We start from the raw sequence: 15,443 nt of genomic DNA on the forward strand, positions 1-15,443 counted from the left end.
GTGTCATTTCATTCACTTTCAGCCTTACATTCCCCTTTCCTAATACAGACATGCTCGTGTTATTCCCAAGTTTCACTGAATCTCGAAAGGTTCCATCAAAATCTGAAAAATAATCCTTTTTTCCACACATATGATTGCTGCATCTAGAGTCAAGAAACCACGTATCTTCTCGACTGGTTTTGTTTAGATCCACATACGCCATCAACAACATCTCCTCTTGATTCTCTGCGTAGTACGCCCCTGTCTCTCGGTGTGGACATTCTCATGCAAAATGTCCTAGCTTGTGACAATTATAGCACTCCACAGTAGCCTTATCAAAAGATCTTCTGTTTCGTCCTCTTCCTCTTCCTTTATAATTTCCATGACCACGACCTCTACTTCTGGAGTGATCTCCATGAGTAACTTTCAAAGCCTGTTCTTCTTCTAACACATGAGAGGTCATGCGTTGTTCATGGACAAGAAGACTACTCTGCAACTCATCTATGGTTAAAGTGTCTAAATCTTTAGACTCTTCAATGGAACAAACAACATAATCAAATTTGGAAGTCATAGATCGTAAAATCTTTTCAACAACAGCAGTATTTCCTTTATCCTCACCATTGACTTTCATTTTGTTGGCAATGGCAAGAGTGCGAGAGAAATATTCATTCACAATTTCTCCCGACTTCATGTGAAGAATTTCGAATTCCTTTCTCAAAGCTTGCAAATTTCCACACTTCACTCGTGTGGTGCCTTGAAATTTCTGTTTCATAGAATCCCAAATATCCTTCGTAGTCTTTTTGTTTAGAATTGTCTCTAGGATAGAACGATCTAATGCATGAAATAGATAGTTCTTTGCCTTCAAATCCTTTAACTGCTGATCTTCAATGTGCTTCCTCTGTGCATATGTGAGAACAACATCTTCAGCCACTACAGGAACTCCATTCTCCACAAGTCCCCAATACTCCTTGGAACGCAAGAAGTTTTCCATGAGCATTGCCCAGTGATCATAGTAGCCATCAAATTTCAGAATAGCTGGCTGGACAAATGAACTCTCTATCGTCATTGTTCAAATAGAACACAAGTAGAAGACTGCTGCTTCTAAATAATCAAGCCCCTATGATGGGGCTCTGATACCAAATGTTAGAAATTGAATAGGAGTATAGATGAAACTGGAGAAAATCAACTTTACTGAATTGAATAACAAACTTGGCTAATATATAGCCTTATAGAAAATAGCCCATAGCTAGATAACTCCTAAACGTGCTGAGAAGATAACCCTCAGCAAATAACAGAACCCAAAATAATAGATAACTCCAAAACGTGGTGGTAACTAACCACTAAAGATAAACATAAAAAACTAACATTAACCAATAAGATAAACATAACAAAACTAACAGTATTAACATAAAAGGCACTTGAATTTTTAGGTAACAACAATCGGTTGCTATTTAGAAGGCTTGAGACTTCTTTATCTAGATGACGGCAACTGTTGCATCTAAACCACCAATAAAGTCTAAATAATGGTGATGTAGAGATAGAACAACAACAAATCACTTCATTGATCTTGATCAAACATATTGAAAAAAAAAACACAAATTTTGTCCTTAAAACAACAACAAAGCAAAGAAAGATCAAATAAGTTGTACCATAGGGCTTAGTTTCCACCTTTGCCTACAAACCCTTCAAAAAAATGCCCTAGCAAAATCGAATCCCATAAAGCCCTAGGACTCATATTCGGACTTAAAATGAAGATGAAAGAATGACAAATAGTGAAAGAAATCAAAGAGAAATTGTAGCTAGGGAAATCACATCAGTGAGAAAAATGTTTTGCTAGGTGTCTTGAATGAGATGCTTTGTTGCTAATGACATCTATTGGAGTAGGAAGCCCTAATATGCCTATATTTGCTATCAAAAATTTCACTATAGTTGCATTAAGTACACACATGCATCAAAATATCATCTTTGGACCCAGTTTTATTATAGCCATTGCCATACACCTTAACGGGCATTTTTCTCCTGTTAAAATTTTCCTCCATCAAACCCTATAGAGGGGGGCATACTTTGGCCATGACTACATATTAATTTTAGTTGCAATTTTTCTTAACCAGTACTAAAAGTTTGTGACTATACCTTATATTTTTTTCTAGTGTAAAAATTCATATATAAAAAAGAGCAACTCATTTGCAAAAATTATTGATTTATCTTATATTTTTAAAATTACTTTAAAAAAATTTTAAATTTAAGATAGTAAAATTTTCAATATCTCATTTTTTTTTTTTATCAATTTGGTATGTTAGGAAAACAAAAAAAAGAAAAAAGAAAGGAAGAAAGGGCCGATGAATGGCTTGCACGTTGACTAGAAAGGCAAGTAAATAGTACTAATAATAAACAAAAGCTAATTTATGTATTGCTTGAATAAAATAATAATAATAATAATAATATTTTAAAAAGGCAATTTGTGTATTGTTTGTGGACGAAAGTAGTATTAATAATAATCAAAAGGTAAGATAATGAGAAGACGAGGGTAATGAATCAAAATAATAATAATAATAATTCTTAATAAAATGATAAAAGAGTTTAATGTAGATAAATATTCTTAAGGGTTTTAATTTAGATAAATTAGGCAAGAGAAATAATTGGGAATAGATTATGGAAGAACCCAACTTTTATAAAAATTTGGATACTCATTAATTAAATTATAATTGTTTGGGAAGTTGAATATAATATTAGGGTAAATAATGTTAACATAGGAAATAAATTAGGATTCTTAATATTAAATAAAACATTTTTAGGATGGTTACTTTTAGATAAATAACCAATAGTAATAATTGTGTATGATATTATGTTAGGTGATGAATAAATTCTTCAAGTTAAATTAGTAATAGTTGTGTATGATATTACGTAAGTGATGAGTAAATTCTTTAAGTTAAATTCTTCAATGTTTTTAGTATTTTTTTGAAGTAAGGGAAATTAATATAGATTTTGTAAAAGAAACTGTTTTTTTTATATATGTTATTTTGAATTATGAAAAATTTTATTTTTGTTTCTATGCATGGATCAAATATATGTTTTGTACAAAAAATATGTTGAACATTTTATTTATTTATAAACAAATGAAAATTTGTGGAGATATGATGTTTTGTTTTATAAGTTTGAATTAATAAAATTAAGTATTTGATTTCGGTTTATATAACCCTAGTCAATAGGTTATCAAGTCCTAGTCAATGAATTATAATTGTTGACATTTTCAACCTTAGTCAATGGGTTATAATAGCTAACCTTATGACCTTAGTCAACCGGTTATAATTGTTGACCTTTGGTTTTATCTATCTTAAAAAGAACAATTTAAGGCTAATCACTCCTTTGTGAAGTCCCATCTAACTGGGCTTCATTTGTTATTTGATGACCAGAGTAAAAATGTTTTTGAATGTGTTTAATTTGAATTTGACATGAAATTGTTTTGAAATGGATATGAAAACATTTAATTGAAAAGTTTTGAACGTATTAATGCGTTGAACTCAAATTTTTTTATGAAAATGATTATACGTTATATTTTCTATTTGTAATTATAATTAAAAATATTTTATGCATGAAACTATATTGATATTTCTTATTGGGCTTTGAGTTCATTCTCCTTCGTTGACAGTGTTTAAAGTACTTTCTGGTCGAACAAGAATGGCTGGAGAATTTTAATTCCATTTAAATTATTTGAATTTGGAATTATTTGGATAGTAACTTACCACAAGAATGCAAATGTTTAGTGTAGTGTCTAGTGTAGTGTAGGTAACATTAGCAAAGTGTCTAGTGTAGGGGTTTTCGACCTAGGCCAGTGGAATGGACTTAAGGATCTTAAGTGCGCAAGGCTTCCTCTTGTCTTACCACAAGGTAATGAGTTTAAGTAAAATGAATTAATATAAATACCCACTAAAAATGCTCATCCCTTTTCAATGTGGGCTCGCCACTTTTTTTTTTTTTTTTCATTAGAGAATAAACACTCATACACACTCTCTTTTCCCATCATTAAATTTCCATCCTAGAACGATAGCTTCAATTTTATGAATTCATTCTAAAAGGAATATCTTAGATTTTTATTCCATTTAATTATTCGATCAATTTTTATTGGGTGAAGTAAAATTGACAATGTTGCCATTGGACTCAGGCTTGGGGTGTTATGCGGCATTACAATGGTGGTTGAAGTGGATGACGAGGTGATGACATTTCATTGATGCCACATCATACTTTAATTATTTTTTTTAAATCTTAATTTTTTTAAAAATAATTGATATGTTTCTTTTTACTCTTTTTTTCCCTTCTTTTCCTTATTTCAATCCAACTATTATTTAGTTATTAAAATAAAAAAAAATAAACCAAATTTCTCTGGTTTCAAAAGGTAAAAATATTTTTATATCATTATTTTTATTGAATTTGATTTGAATTATTTATTTTTTATTTTTAGAAAAGTCAATATTTATAGATTTAGTATTCTGATAAATTATTATTTGTTTTTTAAACAATCATTGTGTTTTAAGATATCTCACTGAGAGTTCTTACTATTTTAATGGTAATCAAAATCATATCCTCGTGTCTAAACAGTAATGATATTTTAATCGAGTCTAAACAGTGCACCCAGTCGTTTCTAGGAAGACGCCCCTTGATGAAAGGACGGCGTTTATACTTTATAATTGATATATTTTACTTAAAGTGGAATCGTTCATTCTTAATCCATTTCTGGAATGTCAATGGAAGTTTCCACTCCAAACCACTGGTCAAATTCTGACAGCAAACGACAAATCCACTCCATTCTCCGCTTATCCTATATAAACACCATCCTCAAACCACTCTTCACACTATTCTCTCTCTCTCTCTCTCTTCTTTCTTCAAGTTTACTTCACAAATACATGGAGCAGTTGATTCCAGGTCTCCCAGACGACATCGCCCTTGAATGTCTGATTCGTCTCCCATACAACCACCTCTCCACCGCTTCACTGGTCTGCCCTCCTTGGAAGCTCCATTTTCGACACCCCGATTTTCTCCGCCACCGCAAAGCTGCTGGTTTCACTACCAACATCATCGTAATGGCCCAATCCCCACCGTAAACAAACACCGGAAAGGCCATTCCTCCGGCGGATTCTTACGGGCTCACGCTTTATGAACCGGATTCTGGGAGTTGGTCCGAGTTGCCGCCGCTTCCCGGGATGAACTGTGGGTTGCCCTTGCATTGCGGGCTAGTCGGAGTAGGGTTGGATCTGGTGGTGATCGGCGGTTACGATCCTGAGACATGGTGTTGAAAAAATTTGGATACAATAGAGAAAGGAAACACTTTCACACACTCACTTTGATACAATAAAACTCTCTTAGATACAAAATAAGAACAAGAAGAAGAATAACACAAGAAAGGCTCAAACAAGTTCTTGGAACTTTGTCCAAAGACTCTATTTCCTCCCACCTCCAGAAATCTTTTGGGAACTAAATGGAAATAGTCTTGGGATTGATCAAGCCTTTTCACTTTTCTGCATGAGATTTCAAAAAGAAGAAAAGTCATATATATAGCACTCTTAGGGTTGAAAAAAGGTTACAAGGATGAGAAAAAACTCATTGTCTTCCTCAATCTCTTCATCTTTGTAACATTCAAAATTAAATCATATGTTTAATTCACATATTAAACATGATTTAATCTCAAATGTGTAACTCTCTTACACTTAACCTCTTAAGTTTATAAAGTTACAAAGATGAGAAGACTCATTGTCTTCCTCAACCTCTTCATCTTTGTAACATTCAAAATTAAATCATATGTTTAATTCACACATTAAACATGATTTAATCTCAAATGTGTAACTCTCTTACACTTAACCTCTTAAGTTTATAAAGTTACAAAGATGAGAAGACTCATTGTCTTCCTCAACCTTTCAAGTTTTGTAACATTTCAAAACTTAATCATGTGTTTAATTCACACATTAAAAGTGTAACCCTTCTTACACTTTATTTTCCAAAAGTTATTTTCAAAAGTGTAACTCTTCTTACACTTTATTTTTTAACCAACAATATATATATATATATATATATATATATATATATATATATATATATATATATATATATATATATATATATATATATATATATTTATTTATATAAATATAACAATCCCCCACTTGGTTAAAAATAAACATAAACCCTTATAACCTTAACAGTGAAAATGCATAAAATAAAATATCTTTCGATTTGAATTTTACCTTAGTGTAATTGTCACAAAGCTCCGTTGAAATCCCAGGTTGCTTGTAGCATTGAACCAGTTATTCCTTGTAACGAAACCGGTAACAACACACACACTTCCACTAACCATACGAGTGCCCATTATTTTCTTGCTTAGCACTTTTATGGCCATGTGCTCAATCCATTCATGAACTTTCTTGAAAGAAACTCCAACTCTCATGAGAGGCGGCACCACCCCTAAGTTCACATAGGTGAAATTCTTCCAGCATCCTTGTTACCTTTAAGATGCTTGTCACACATAGACTGAATTTCATTAAAAGCTTTAAGCTTAACCCTCCAACGGTAACAACCAGCATTAATCATCACAGATGGAACTCACATGTTCTAATGCTGCCACAACCCACTTATCAATGACTTGTTTTTACCCATTGAACTTAAGACTAGTCATTTCGTAGTATTAAGTTGGGTTACCATCATTGGTGAGTTTTATTTAAGGAGTTTTAGTCCCATCCCTCTAGATGTTATCCTTACTAAATCTCTTGTAAGAGGTTTAGTAAAAGGATCCGCCAAGTTTCCACTTGACCTCACAAATGAGATTGAGATGATTCCATTTTGAATCAATTGTCTTACATACTCATGTCTAATGCTTATATGTCTAGACTTCCCATTGTACACTCCACTGTACGCACAAGCTAGAGTGGCTTGACTGTCACAATGTATCGACACTGTTGACACATTATTTGCAGTAAAAGGGATGTCCATCATGAGATCCCTAAGCCACTCAGCTTCTTTTCCAGTTGCAGCTAGAGCTATAAACTCTGCCTTCATGGTTGAGTGTGATATACAAGTCTGTTTCTTGGATCCCCAAGAGACAGCCCCACCACCAAGTGTAAACACCCAACCTGTGGTAGATAAATTATCTCCCACACTCGATATCTAGCTTGCATCTGAATACCCTTCAATTATAGCAGGAAACTTTGAATATTGGAGGCTTAGTTCTTTGGTATTCTTTAGGTAACCAAGAACTCTACCAATAGCTTTCCAATGTTCCACGCTTGGATTGCTAGTAAACCTACTTAGTTTACTAACTGCAAATGAAATGTCAGCCCTAGTACACTGAGCAGCATACATAAGACTTCCAATTGCACTTGCATACTCAAGTTGAGCCACCGATCTACCATCATTCTTTTCAAGTTTTATACTTGAATCAAATGGAGTATTAGCATCTTTAATCTTGAGATGACTAAATTTACTAACTACTTTCTCAATATAGTGGGTTTGGTTCAAAGCATAACCCCCACTATTTCTTTTCACTTTGATACCCAATATAGTATCAACTTCTCCAAGATCTTTCATCTTGAAGGTTGAGGATTTATTCCTCTCATGTCATCACTCAAGATTAACATGTCATCCACATATAGACACACTATGACCATATAGTCATCACAAGTCTTAGAATATAAGCACTTGTCCACATTGTTGTGTCTAAATCCATCCGAAAGAATAGCATGATCAAATTTTTCGTGCCATTGTTTGGGAGCTTGTTTTAAACCATATAATGATTTGACAAGCTTACACACTTTGTTTTCATTCCCCAGTAGAACAAAACCTTCTGGTTGTTCCATGTAGACCTCCTCATTGAGATCCCCATTCAAGAATGCCGTTTTGACATCCATTTGATGAACAAATAGATTATGAATTGATGTCAAAGCAAACAATATCCTAATCGATGTTGTTCTAGCCACCGGCGCATAGGTATCAAAATAATCAAAATCTTCTCTTTGTTTAAACCCCTTAGCTACTAATCTAGCCTTAAAGGTTTGAATCATGCCATCGGTGTGATATTTCCTTCGAAATACCCACTTGCACCCTATTGGTTTAGATCCTGGTGGAAGGTCTACCAATTCCCATGTTTGGTTGGACATAATTGAATCCATTTCATCATTGATAGCCTCTTTCCAAAAAGCAACATCTCTAGAAGCCATAACTTCTTTGTATGTTTTGGGATCCTCCTCTATTTGAAGTACTATAGGAATTTTTCTTATAATATCTTCTCTATTTCCTTCTACTAAGTAAAAGGAAATTCTTTGAGAGTCAATCTCATCCGATCCCAACACTTTCTCTTTTCTAGCTCTTTGGCTTTTCCGAGGCACAATGGGTTGCTCAACAACCTTTGAAGGTGTCTCCTCTTGAGACTCTCCAACACTAGTAGGTACTTGAGAATTGCTATCACTCAACAAATTCTCAAAGAACTCTACCTCTCTTGATTCAATTATCACATTAGACTCCAAGTCTAATAGCCTATAAGCTTTGCTATTTGAGGCATAGCCTACAAATGCACACTTAATGGCTCTTGGACCCAATTTTGTTTTATTTAGATCCGTTTTCTTGCAATAAGCAAGACACCCCCACACTTTGAAGTAACCTATATTAGGCTTCCTTCCTTTCCATAACTCATATGAAGATATCTCATTTTTCTTCATAGGAATTCTATTCAAAATATAGCAAGCAGTCAACAAAGCTTCACCCCACAAATTGAAATTCAATTTAGCATGCAATAACATAGCATTCACCATTTCCAAAAATGTTCTATTCTTTCTCTCCGCTATGCCATTGTGTTGAGGTGTATAGGGTGCGGTGCACTCATGTATTATGCCATATTCTTCACAAAAAGAATTGAATTAACTAGAGAAATATTCACCACCTCTATCACTTCTAAGCACCTTAATATTTTTTCCTAGTTGATTTTCAACTTCGGCTTTGTAAACTTTAAAGGCATTGAAAGTTTCACTTTTGTTTTTCAACAAAAACACATAGGTAAATCTAGAACAATCATCTATGAATGTAAGAAAATACCTATTTCCACCTCTTGTTAACATGCCATTAAGTTCACAAAGATCACTATGTATTAAATCAAGCAAATTAGATGATCTCTCAACACTATGAAAAGGCTTTTTAATCATCTTTGATTTAACACATATTTCACACTTTTCAAATTTCTTGGTATCACAAGCAATCAAACCACATTTCACAATCCTTTTAATAGTGCTTAAACCAACATGTGCAAGCCTATTATGCCACAAAATTAAAGAATTTGAATCACACATATAAGCGGAAGTAGACGTCATTTTATTGATATTGTCATTGGTACTAAGTTTGATCATCCCATCACAAGAATACCCCTTTCCCACAAAGTTCCCCGATTTGGTTAAAATTAGCTTACCGGATTCAAACACCGCTTTGATACCCGGTTTGCCAAGCAAATCCCCACTAACCAAATTTTTATTCATATCGGGGACATACAATACATTTTTAAGGGTAACCTTTTTGCCGGAGGTAAAAACAACTTCAATAGTACCCTTGCCAAGCACCTTGGATTTTCCTTCATTGCCCATTTGAACCTCTTGATCTCCCTTTGCATCTTCAAAGGTCTTGAAAAGAGATTTGTCATAGGTAACATGAACTGTGGCACAAGTATCATACCACCATCCTTGCACCTTTCCTTGGACAACGCACACATCGCTTAGTGTTGCAATGATCTCCTCATCAATTGCATTCACCACAGCCCCTTTTTGGTTCTTTCAGAACCTACACTCCCTAGCATAATGCCCGGGTTTTCCACACACAAAACAAGGACCTTTCTTGCCCTTAAATTGCTCTTGATTTTTCTTAGGGCTCATATAATTTCCAGAATTCTTTTTGTTGTTGTTATTTTTACCTCTAGGATGATTGGCCTTTGAAATCGCATTGGCTTTGTTAGTCCCACCATTGGACTCTTCCACCATTTTGTCTCTTGATCTCGATTCTTCCTCAATGCGAAGATGTTTTTGAATCTCTTCCAAGGAGTAATCTTCACTCTTGTGGAGAATCCTCTTCCGATAACCTTTCCAACTTGATGGTAATTTAGCCACAATAACACCAACTTGGAAGGCCTCCGGAAGTTCAATTTTGAGAACTTTCAACTTATTCACAATTACTTGCAACTCATGAATTTGTGGTAAGAGAGGCTTTTCATCAAAAAATTTGAAATCTATGTATTGAGAAATAAGAAACTTTTTGGTACCTTCTTCCTCGGCTTTGTACTTGTTTTCAAGAGCCTCCCAAATCTCCCTCGCGGAATAGGTGTTGGTGTAGAGATCATATAGCCTATCGGATAAGGCGTTCAAAATATGACCCCTACATATGAGCTCATCCTCCTCCCTCTTCTTCCTTGCCGCCACCACTTGAGGTGTGTCATTTTCTTTTGGTTCCGGTAATGGTGCCAAGGTAGGATCAAGGATGTAGAAAATCTTGAGTGCTGTGAGAAGGAATCTCACCTTGTCTTGCCACCTAGTGAAGTTGGAACCATCAAAACGATCCAACCGCACAAGGTCTTGGTTCATAATCTTGATAGTCTCTCCCTCCATTGGAAATAGAGTCTTTGATTGTTGAAAAAATTTGGATACAATGGAGAAAGGAAACACTCTCACACACTCACTTTGATACAATAAAACTCTCTTAGATACAAAATAAGAACAAGAAGAAGAATAACACAAGAAAGGCTCAAACAAGTTCTTGGAACTTTGTCCAAAGACTCTATTTCCTCCCACCTCCAGAAATATTTTGGGAACTAAATGGAAATAGTCTTGGGATTGATCAAGCCTTTTCACTTTTCTGCATGAGATTTCAAAAAGAAGAAAAGTCATATATATAGCACTCTTAGGGTTGAAAAAAGGTTACAAGGATGAGAAAAAACTCATTGTCTTCCTCAATCTCTTCATCTTTGTAACATTCAAAATTAAATCATATGTTTAATTCACATATTAAACATGATTTAATCTCAAATGTGTAACTCTCTTACACTTAACCTCTTAAGTTTATAAAGTTACAAAGATGAGAAGACTCATTGTCTTCCTCAACCTCTTCATCTTTGTAACATTCAAAATTAAATCATATGTTTAATTCACACATTAAACATGATTTAATCTCAAATGTGTAACTCTCTTACACTTAACCTCTTAGGTTTATAAAGTTACAAAGATGAGAAGACTCATTGTCTTCCTCAACCTTTCAAGTTTTGTAACATTTCAAAACTTAATCATGTGTTTAATTCACACATTAAAAGTGTAACCCTTCTTACATTTTATTTTCCAAAAGTTATTTTCAAAAGTGTAACTCTTCTTACACTTTATTTTTTAACCAACAATATATATATATATATATATATATATATATATATATTTATATAAATATAACACATGGGAGTCGTCCAATGCGGTGTTTGTTTACAATGTTGTTTCGGCCAAGTGGAGGCGTGGCGCCGACATCCCAGGTGTACGACGATCGTTCTTCGGCTGTTCTTCGGATTCGAATCGGATGGTTCTGGTCGCAGGTGGACACGATGATGACAAGAATGCACTGAGGTCTGCGCTGGCATATGACGTGGCAGAAGACGACTGGCTCCCAGTACCTGACATGTCAATGGAGCGTGACGAGTGCAAAGTGGTGTTCCAGCGTGGAAAGTTCCACGTCATCGGGGGATACGAGACAGAGACACAGGGTCGATTCCAGAGAAGCGCTGAAGCCTTTGATGTTGCCAGCTGGCAGTGGGACCCTGTAAACGAGGATCTTTTGGAGACGACCACGCATCCAAGGACATGCGTGGTTGGAGACGATGGGAAGATGTACATGTGCCGAGGAAGTGACTTGGTGGAGCAATAGGGCGCCACGTGGCAACCAATAGCCAAGCTTCCAGCTGAGCTGTGCAGCTGATTTTACTTGACAATATGGCGTGGCAAGTTGTTGCTAAGTGGTACACCCCAGAAAGCATATACATTGGATATAGGATCACGCACATGGACAGAGCTGGTGGTGCTCGCAAAATATTGCGGCCTTGTTCAATCTAGTTGTTGCTTAGAGATATAGCTTTTGAATGGTGTTTCGCTTGTACATGACACATGTTTTTTCCTTTTTTTGCCATTTTTACCTTTTTTTTTTTCCCTTTTTCTTTCATTTTTTATTCCTTACTACTTGACACAAGTAAAATTTATTTCAATTTTGATTTTAATGCATGCTATACCTTATTTCTAATTTCAATTCATTCATATTTTATATAAAATTTATTACCGGTTTTTATTTCTAAAAACACAAAATAGAAACTATGATCAAAAGAAGCATAAGAGAAATATTTATGAAAAATCAATCTTTGGTTTAAAAACAACTTCTTTCCAAACAATACTCTTTTAATTAGTAGTATGTCATTTGCATATATCAAGTCAATTTTCATTCATGTGGGGGATTGTTGGAAAATGATTTTAAGAAAATTTATAGGTGAACGAAAATTTTAGTTCATTATGTTAAGACACCTTTATTTATAAACGACATGTTCTTTCTCAAAAATTTTGTTTGATATCTTAAATACACAACCTTTCCAACTAAGGTGTGTAGTGTCTACAACCCCTCCAATAGCCACCACCTATAATTATAGATAAAGCCCCCTTTGTGGAATTTCACTTTATTATAACATTTATCTCTCTTAATTCCCAAGTATGTTATCCTTCCAACAAATGTGGCATTCCATTTCAAGTTATTCCTATGCGTAGAATTCTATTCCAAAATAGAAACTAATAATTAAAAGAGTATTGTTTGGAAAGAATTTGTATTAGGATAGATAACTTGTGGCTTTGAACCTTTCTTATTGAAATATTATCGAATTTACAAGTTAATTAGTCAACACGATAGCTTGAAGTATCCAACTTTTTATGTGAACTAAGATAATAATATTCACATAACTCCTTTGTGGACATCATTGATTCTCACGGTTGTGTAACTTTGACCCTAAACGACTCCGAATTTTTATGAGTGTTCTAGAGAACTTAATCTTAAAAAAAATTCTCATAGAAGCAACCCTATTTCATACTCATATAGGTGATTCCTATTAAGTGTATTATGTCATCATATTTCACTTAGTTTTTCAAGCTATAGGATTCATCAAAAGGAAAGCTTAAGCTAGTTTATGTTGTAGATAATACTATTTTATCATAGGAATGCGTAGGAAAGATTATCTTTAGTATTTCCCTTAGTCATTCATAACTTAGTTGTCCCTTTGAACTTAGATCTTGGGATCTCATGTCAACTAGGTTAGGTTACCAATATGAAAACTTTTTAGAAATAGGCTTTAATCCCATTTTCCTTGAGGAGCAGTTATCTTGATCTCTTAATAAACATTTACTTAGTGGATCTACAAGGATAGCATTTAATTTAATATAATCAATGAAATTTATTCCATTGGAAAGTAGTTGCCTTATAGTATTTATGGCTTCAACGTATTTGTCGAGACTTACCATTTTATATATAATTTTGTGCTCTCTCAATAGTTGATTGATACAATATATGCTTATTCTAAGCACAAGTTTTTTATCAGTATGCATGATATGCCTCTTTGGAAATTATCTACTTTCTCTAATGATATAAATTTATATCTCATGGTGGATATAATAATTCACCTTTGTTTTAAGTGCTTCCATGATATGGATCCTCCTCTCATCATAAATACAAAACCACTAATTGATTTGGTTTCCTTTCTATTGGATACGTAATTTACATTGCTAAACTCCTTTAAGGTTAATTAGAACCAACTACTTTCAACTAATAGTTTGTTGGTATATGAATCATTTGTTGGAATGAGGATCTACAAAAATTATGCAAATTAACCTAGCCCAAACAAGTAAGAGGCAGAATAAAATAAGAAAAATGGTACTTATCAGTTTCTAGTTGAGGTGTAATAAACACTATTCTTAAAGCAGATCCACTCTTCTTTGGTATCAACCTTGGTGTAGTACGAAAATCTGACATCCTACCTCTAGGTTTCAACAACCAAACGAACCTCGCCTTAGGTGCACACTATTGGTTAGGTATAGTATAGCTCCAATAGAATAGAAAAAAGTAACACAGGGTGTTATGAAGGAGTGCTGACTGTTGAGATATGTGTGCAACAAAATAGAGCGGGCAACACTAGTGGATACAACAACGAGGTCTTTGATGCTGCAAGGTGTCTAGTGCAGGTAGACTCGGGTGTTGCATAAGAAAAAAGATCAACTTATCACAAAAGGATGGAAAACATGATGCTATATAGGGATGGGAGCAAATGAGAGGAATGAGAAAGTGTACAAAGTTTTTGGTCCAGGCTAGTGAAATGGGCTTAGGGTTCCTGAGTGCACGAGGCTCCCTCTTGCCTCTCCACAAGGTCATAAGGTTAAGGAAAATGGGTTAATATAAATATCCACTAAAAATGTTGGTCCATTTTCAACACTTTTCATTTTTTTCTTTTTCATTAGAGAATAAACATTCATACACACTCTCTTCTCACATCATTAAATTTTTATCCCAGAAAGATAGCTTCAATTTTATGAATTCATTCTAAAAGGAATATCTTTGATTTTTATTCGATCAATTATGCATGTCTCACTCCTATATTGGGTAATGTAAAATTGACAATGTTGCCATTGGACTCGGGGCTTGGGGTGTTACGCGACACTACAATGGTGGTTAAAGTGGATGACGAGGTGATGACATTTCATTGATGTCACATCATACTTTAAGCAATTGTTTGCACTTCCTCGTGTTAAATGTGAACATCCCCACAATAATAAATTATTTGTCTAATGTGAATCTTCTCTCTTACATGTCACATGTCACAAACCTTTAGTTTTCTTTGGCCTTTGTGTTCATAACTTTCTTCTACATATAAATTTTAAAGTATTAATAAATGAAGTGATTGGAAATTTGGAATAGAAATATTTCGAATGCGTCATTGATTATTGGGCTCTACACGCTGTGTGCGCTTTTTATTTTATTTTATCATGCCATGGAAAGCCTACAAGTTGGTCATGGACAATTAGTTTAATGTTAACTAATTTCTATTTTTTAGTAAATTTTTTTATTTATAAAAATTTAAAAATAATTGACTTCTTACTTTACATGTGGAAATCAAATGGGTGTTTGGTTATTAGGAATTTCTTTGATTTCAAAAGGTGAAAGAGAAAACTTTTCTTTTGAATTTATTTTCATTATATACCTTTCTCGTTTTATCTTAATTCTTTAATTGTCATCTCGAATGTGTCAGTTGTCTTTTATGCTATACAGGTCCTCCTATTCAACTGAAGGAAAAAAAACATTAAAATTTTAATATTTTAATTTTATACGAGGTTGAAGTTTGCCAACATGGAATTGTTAATTCTATATCCATTGGCCGAATGTCAATGGAAGTT

The 15,443-nt window shown here is 34.0% G+C and overlaps 1 protein-coding gene and 1 pseudogene across 1 annotated transcript; one reads left to right on the forward strand and one right to left on the reverse strand.

Annotated features, from left to right (window-relative positions):
- Positions 1–262: 262 nt before the first annotated feature.
- Positions 263–1,045, reverse strand: LOC104880331 (uncharacterized). The gene has a single exon (XM_010656665.1). It carries the CDS (start codon positions 1,043–1,045, stop codon positions 263–265), a length of 783 nt encoding a protein of 260 aa, XP_010654967.1.
- A 3,835-nt stretch (positions 1,046–4,880) lies between these two features.
- LOC100247580 (F-box/kelch-repeat protein At1g80440-like) lies at positions 4,881–12,099 on the forward strand (annotated as a pseudogene).
- Positions 12,100–15,443: the final 3,344 nt, after the last annotated feature.

Source organism: Vitis vinifera, chromosome 9, assembly GCF_030704535.1.
Source record: "Vitis vinifera cultivar Pinot Noir 40024 chromosome 9, ASM3070453v1".
NCBI lineage: Eukaryota > Viridiplantae > Streptophyta > Magnoliopsida > Vitales > Vitaceae > Vitis > Vitis vinifera.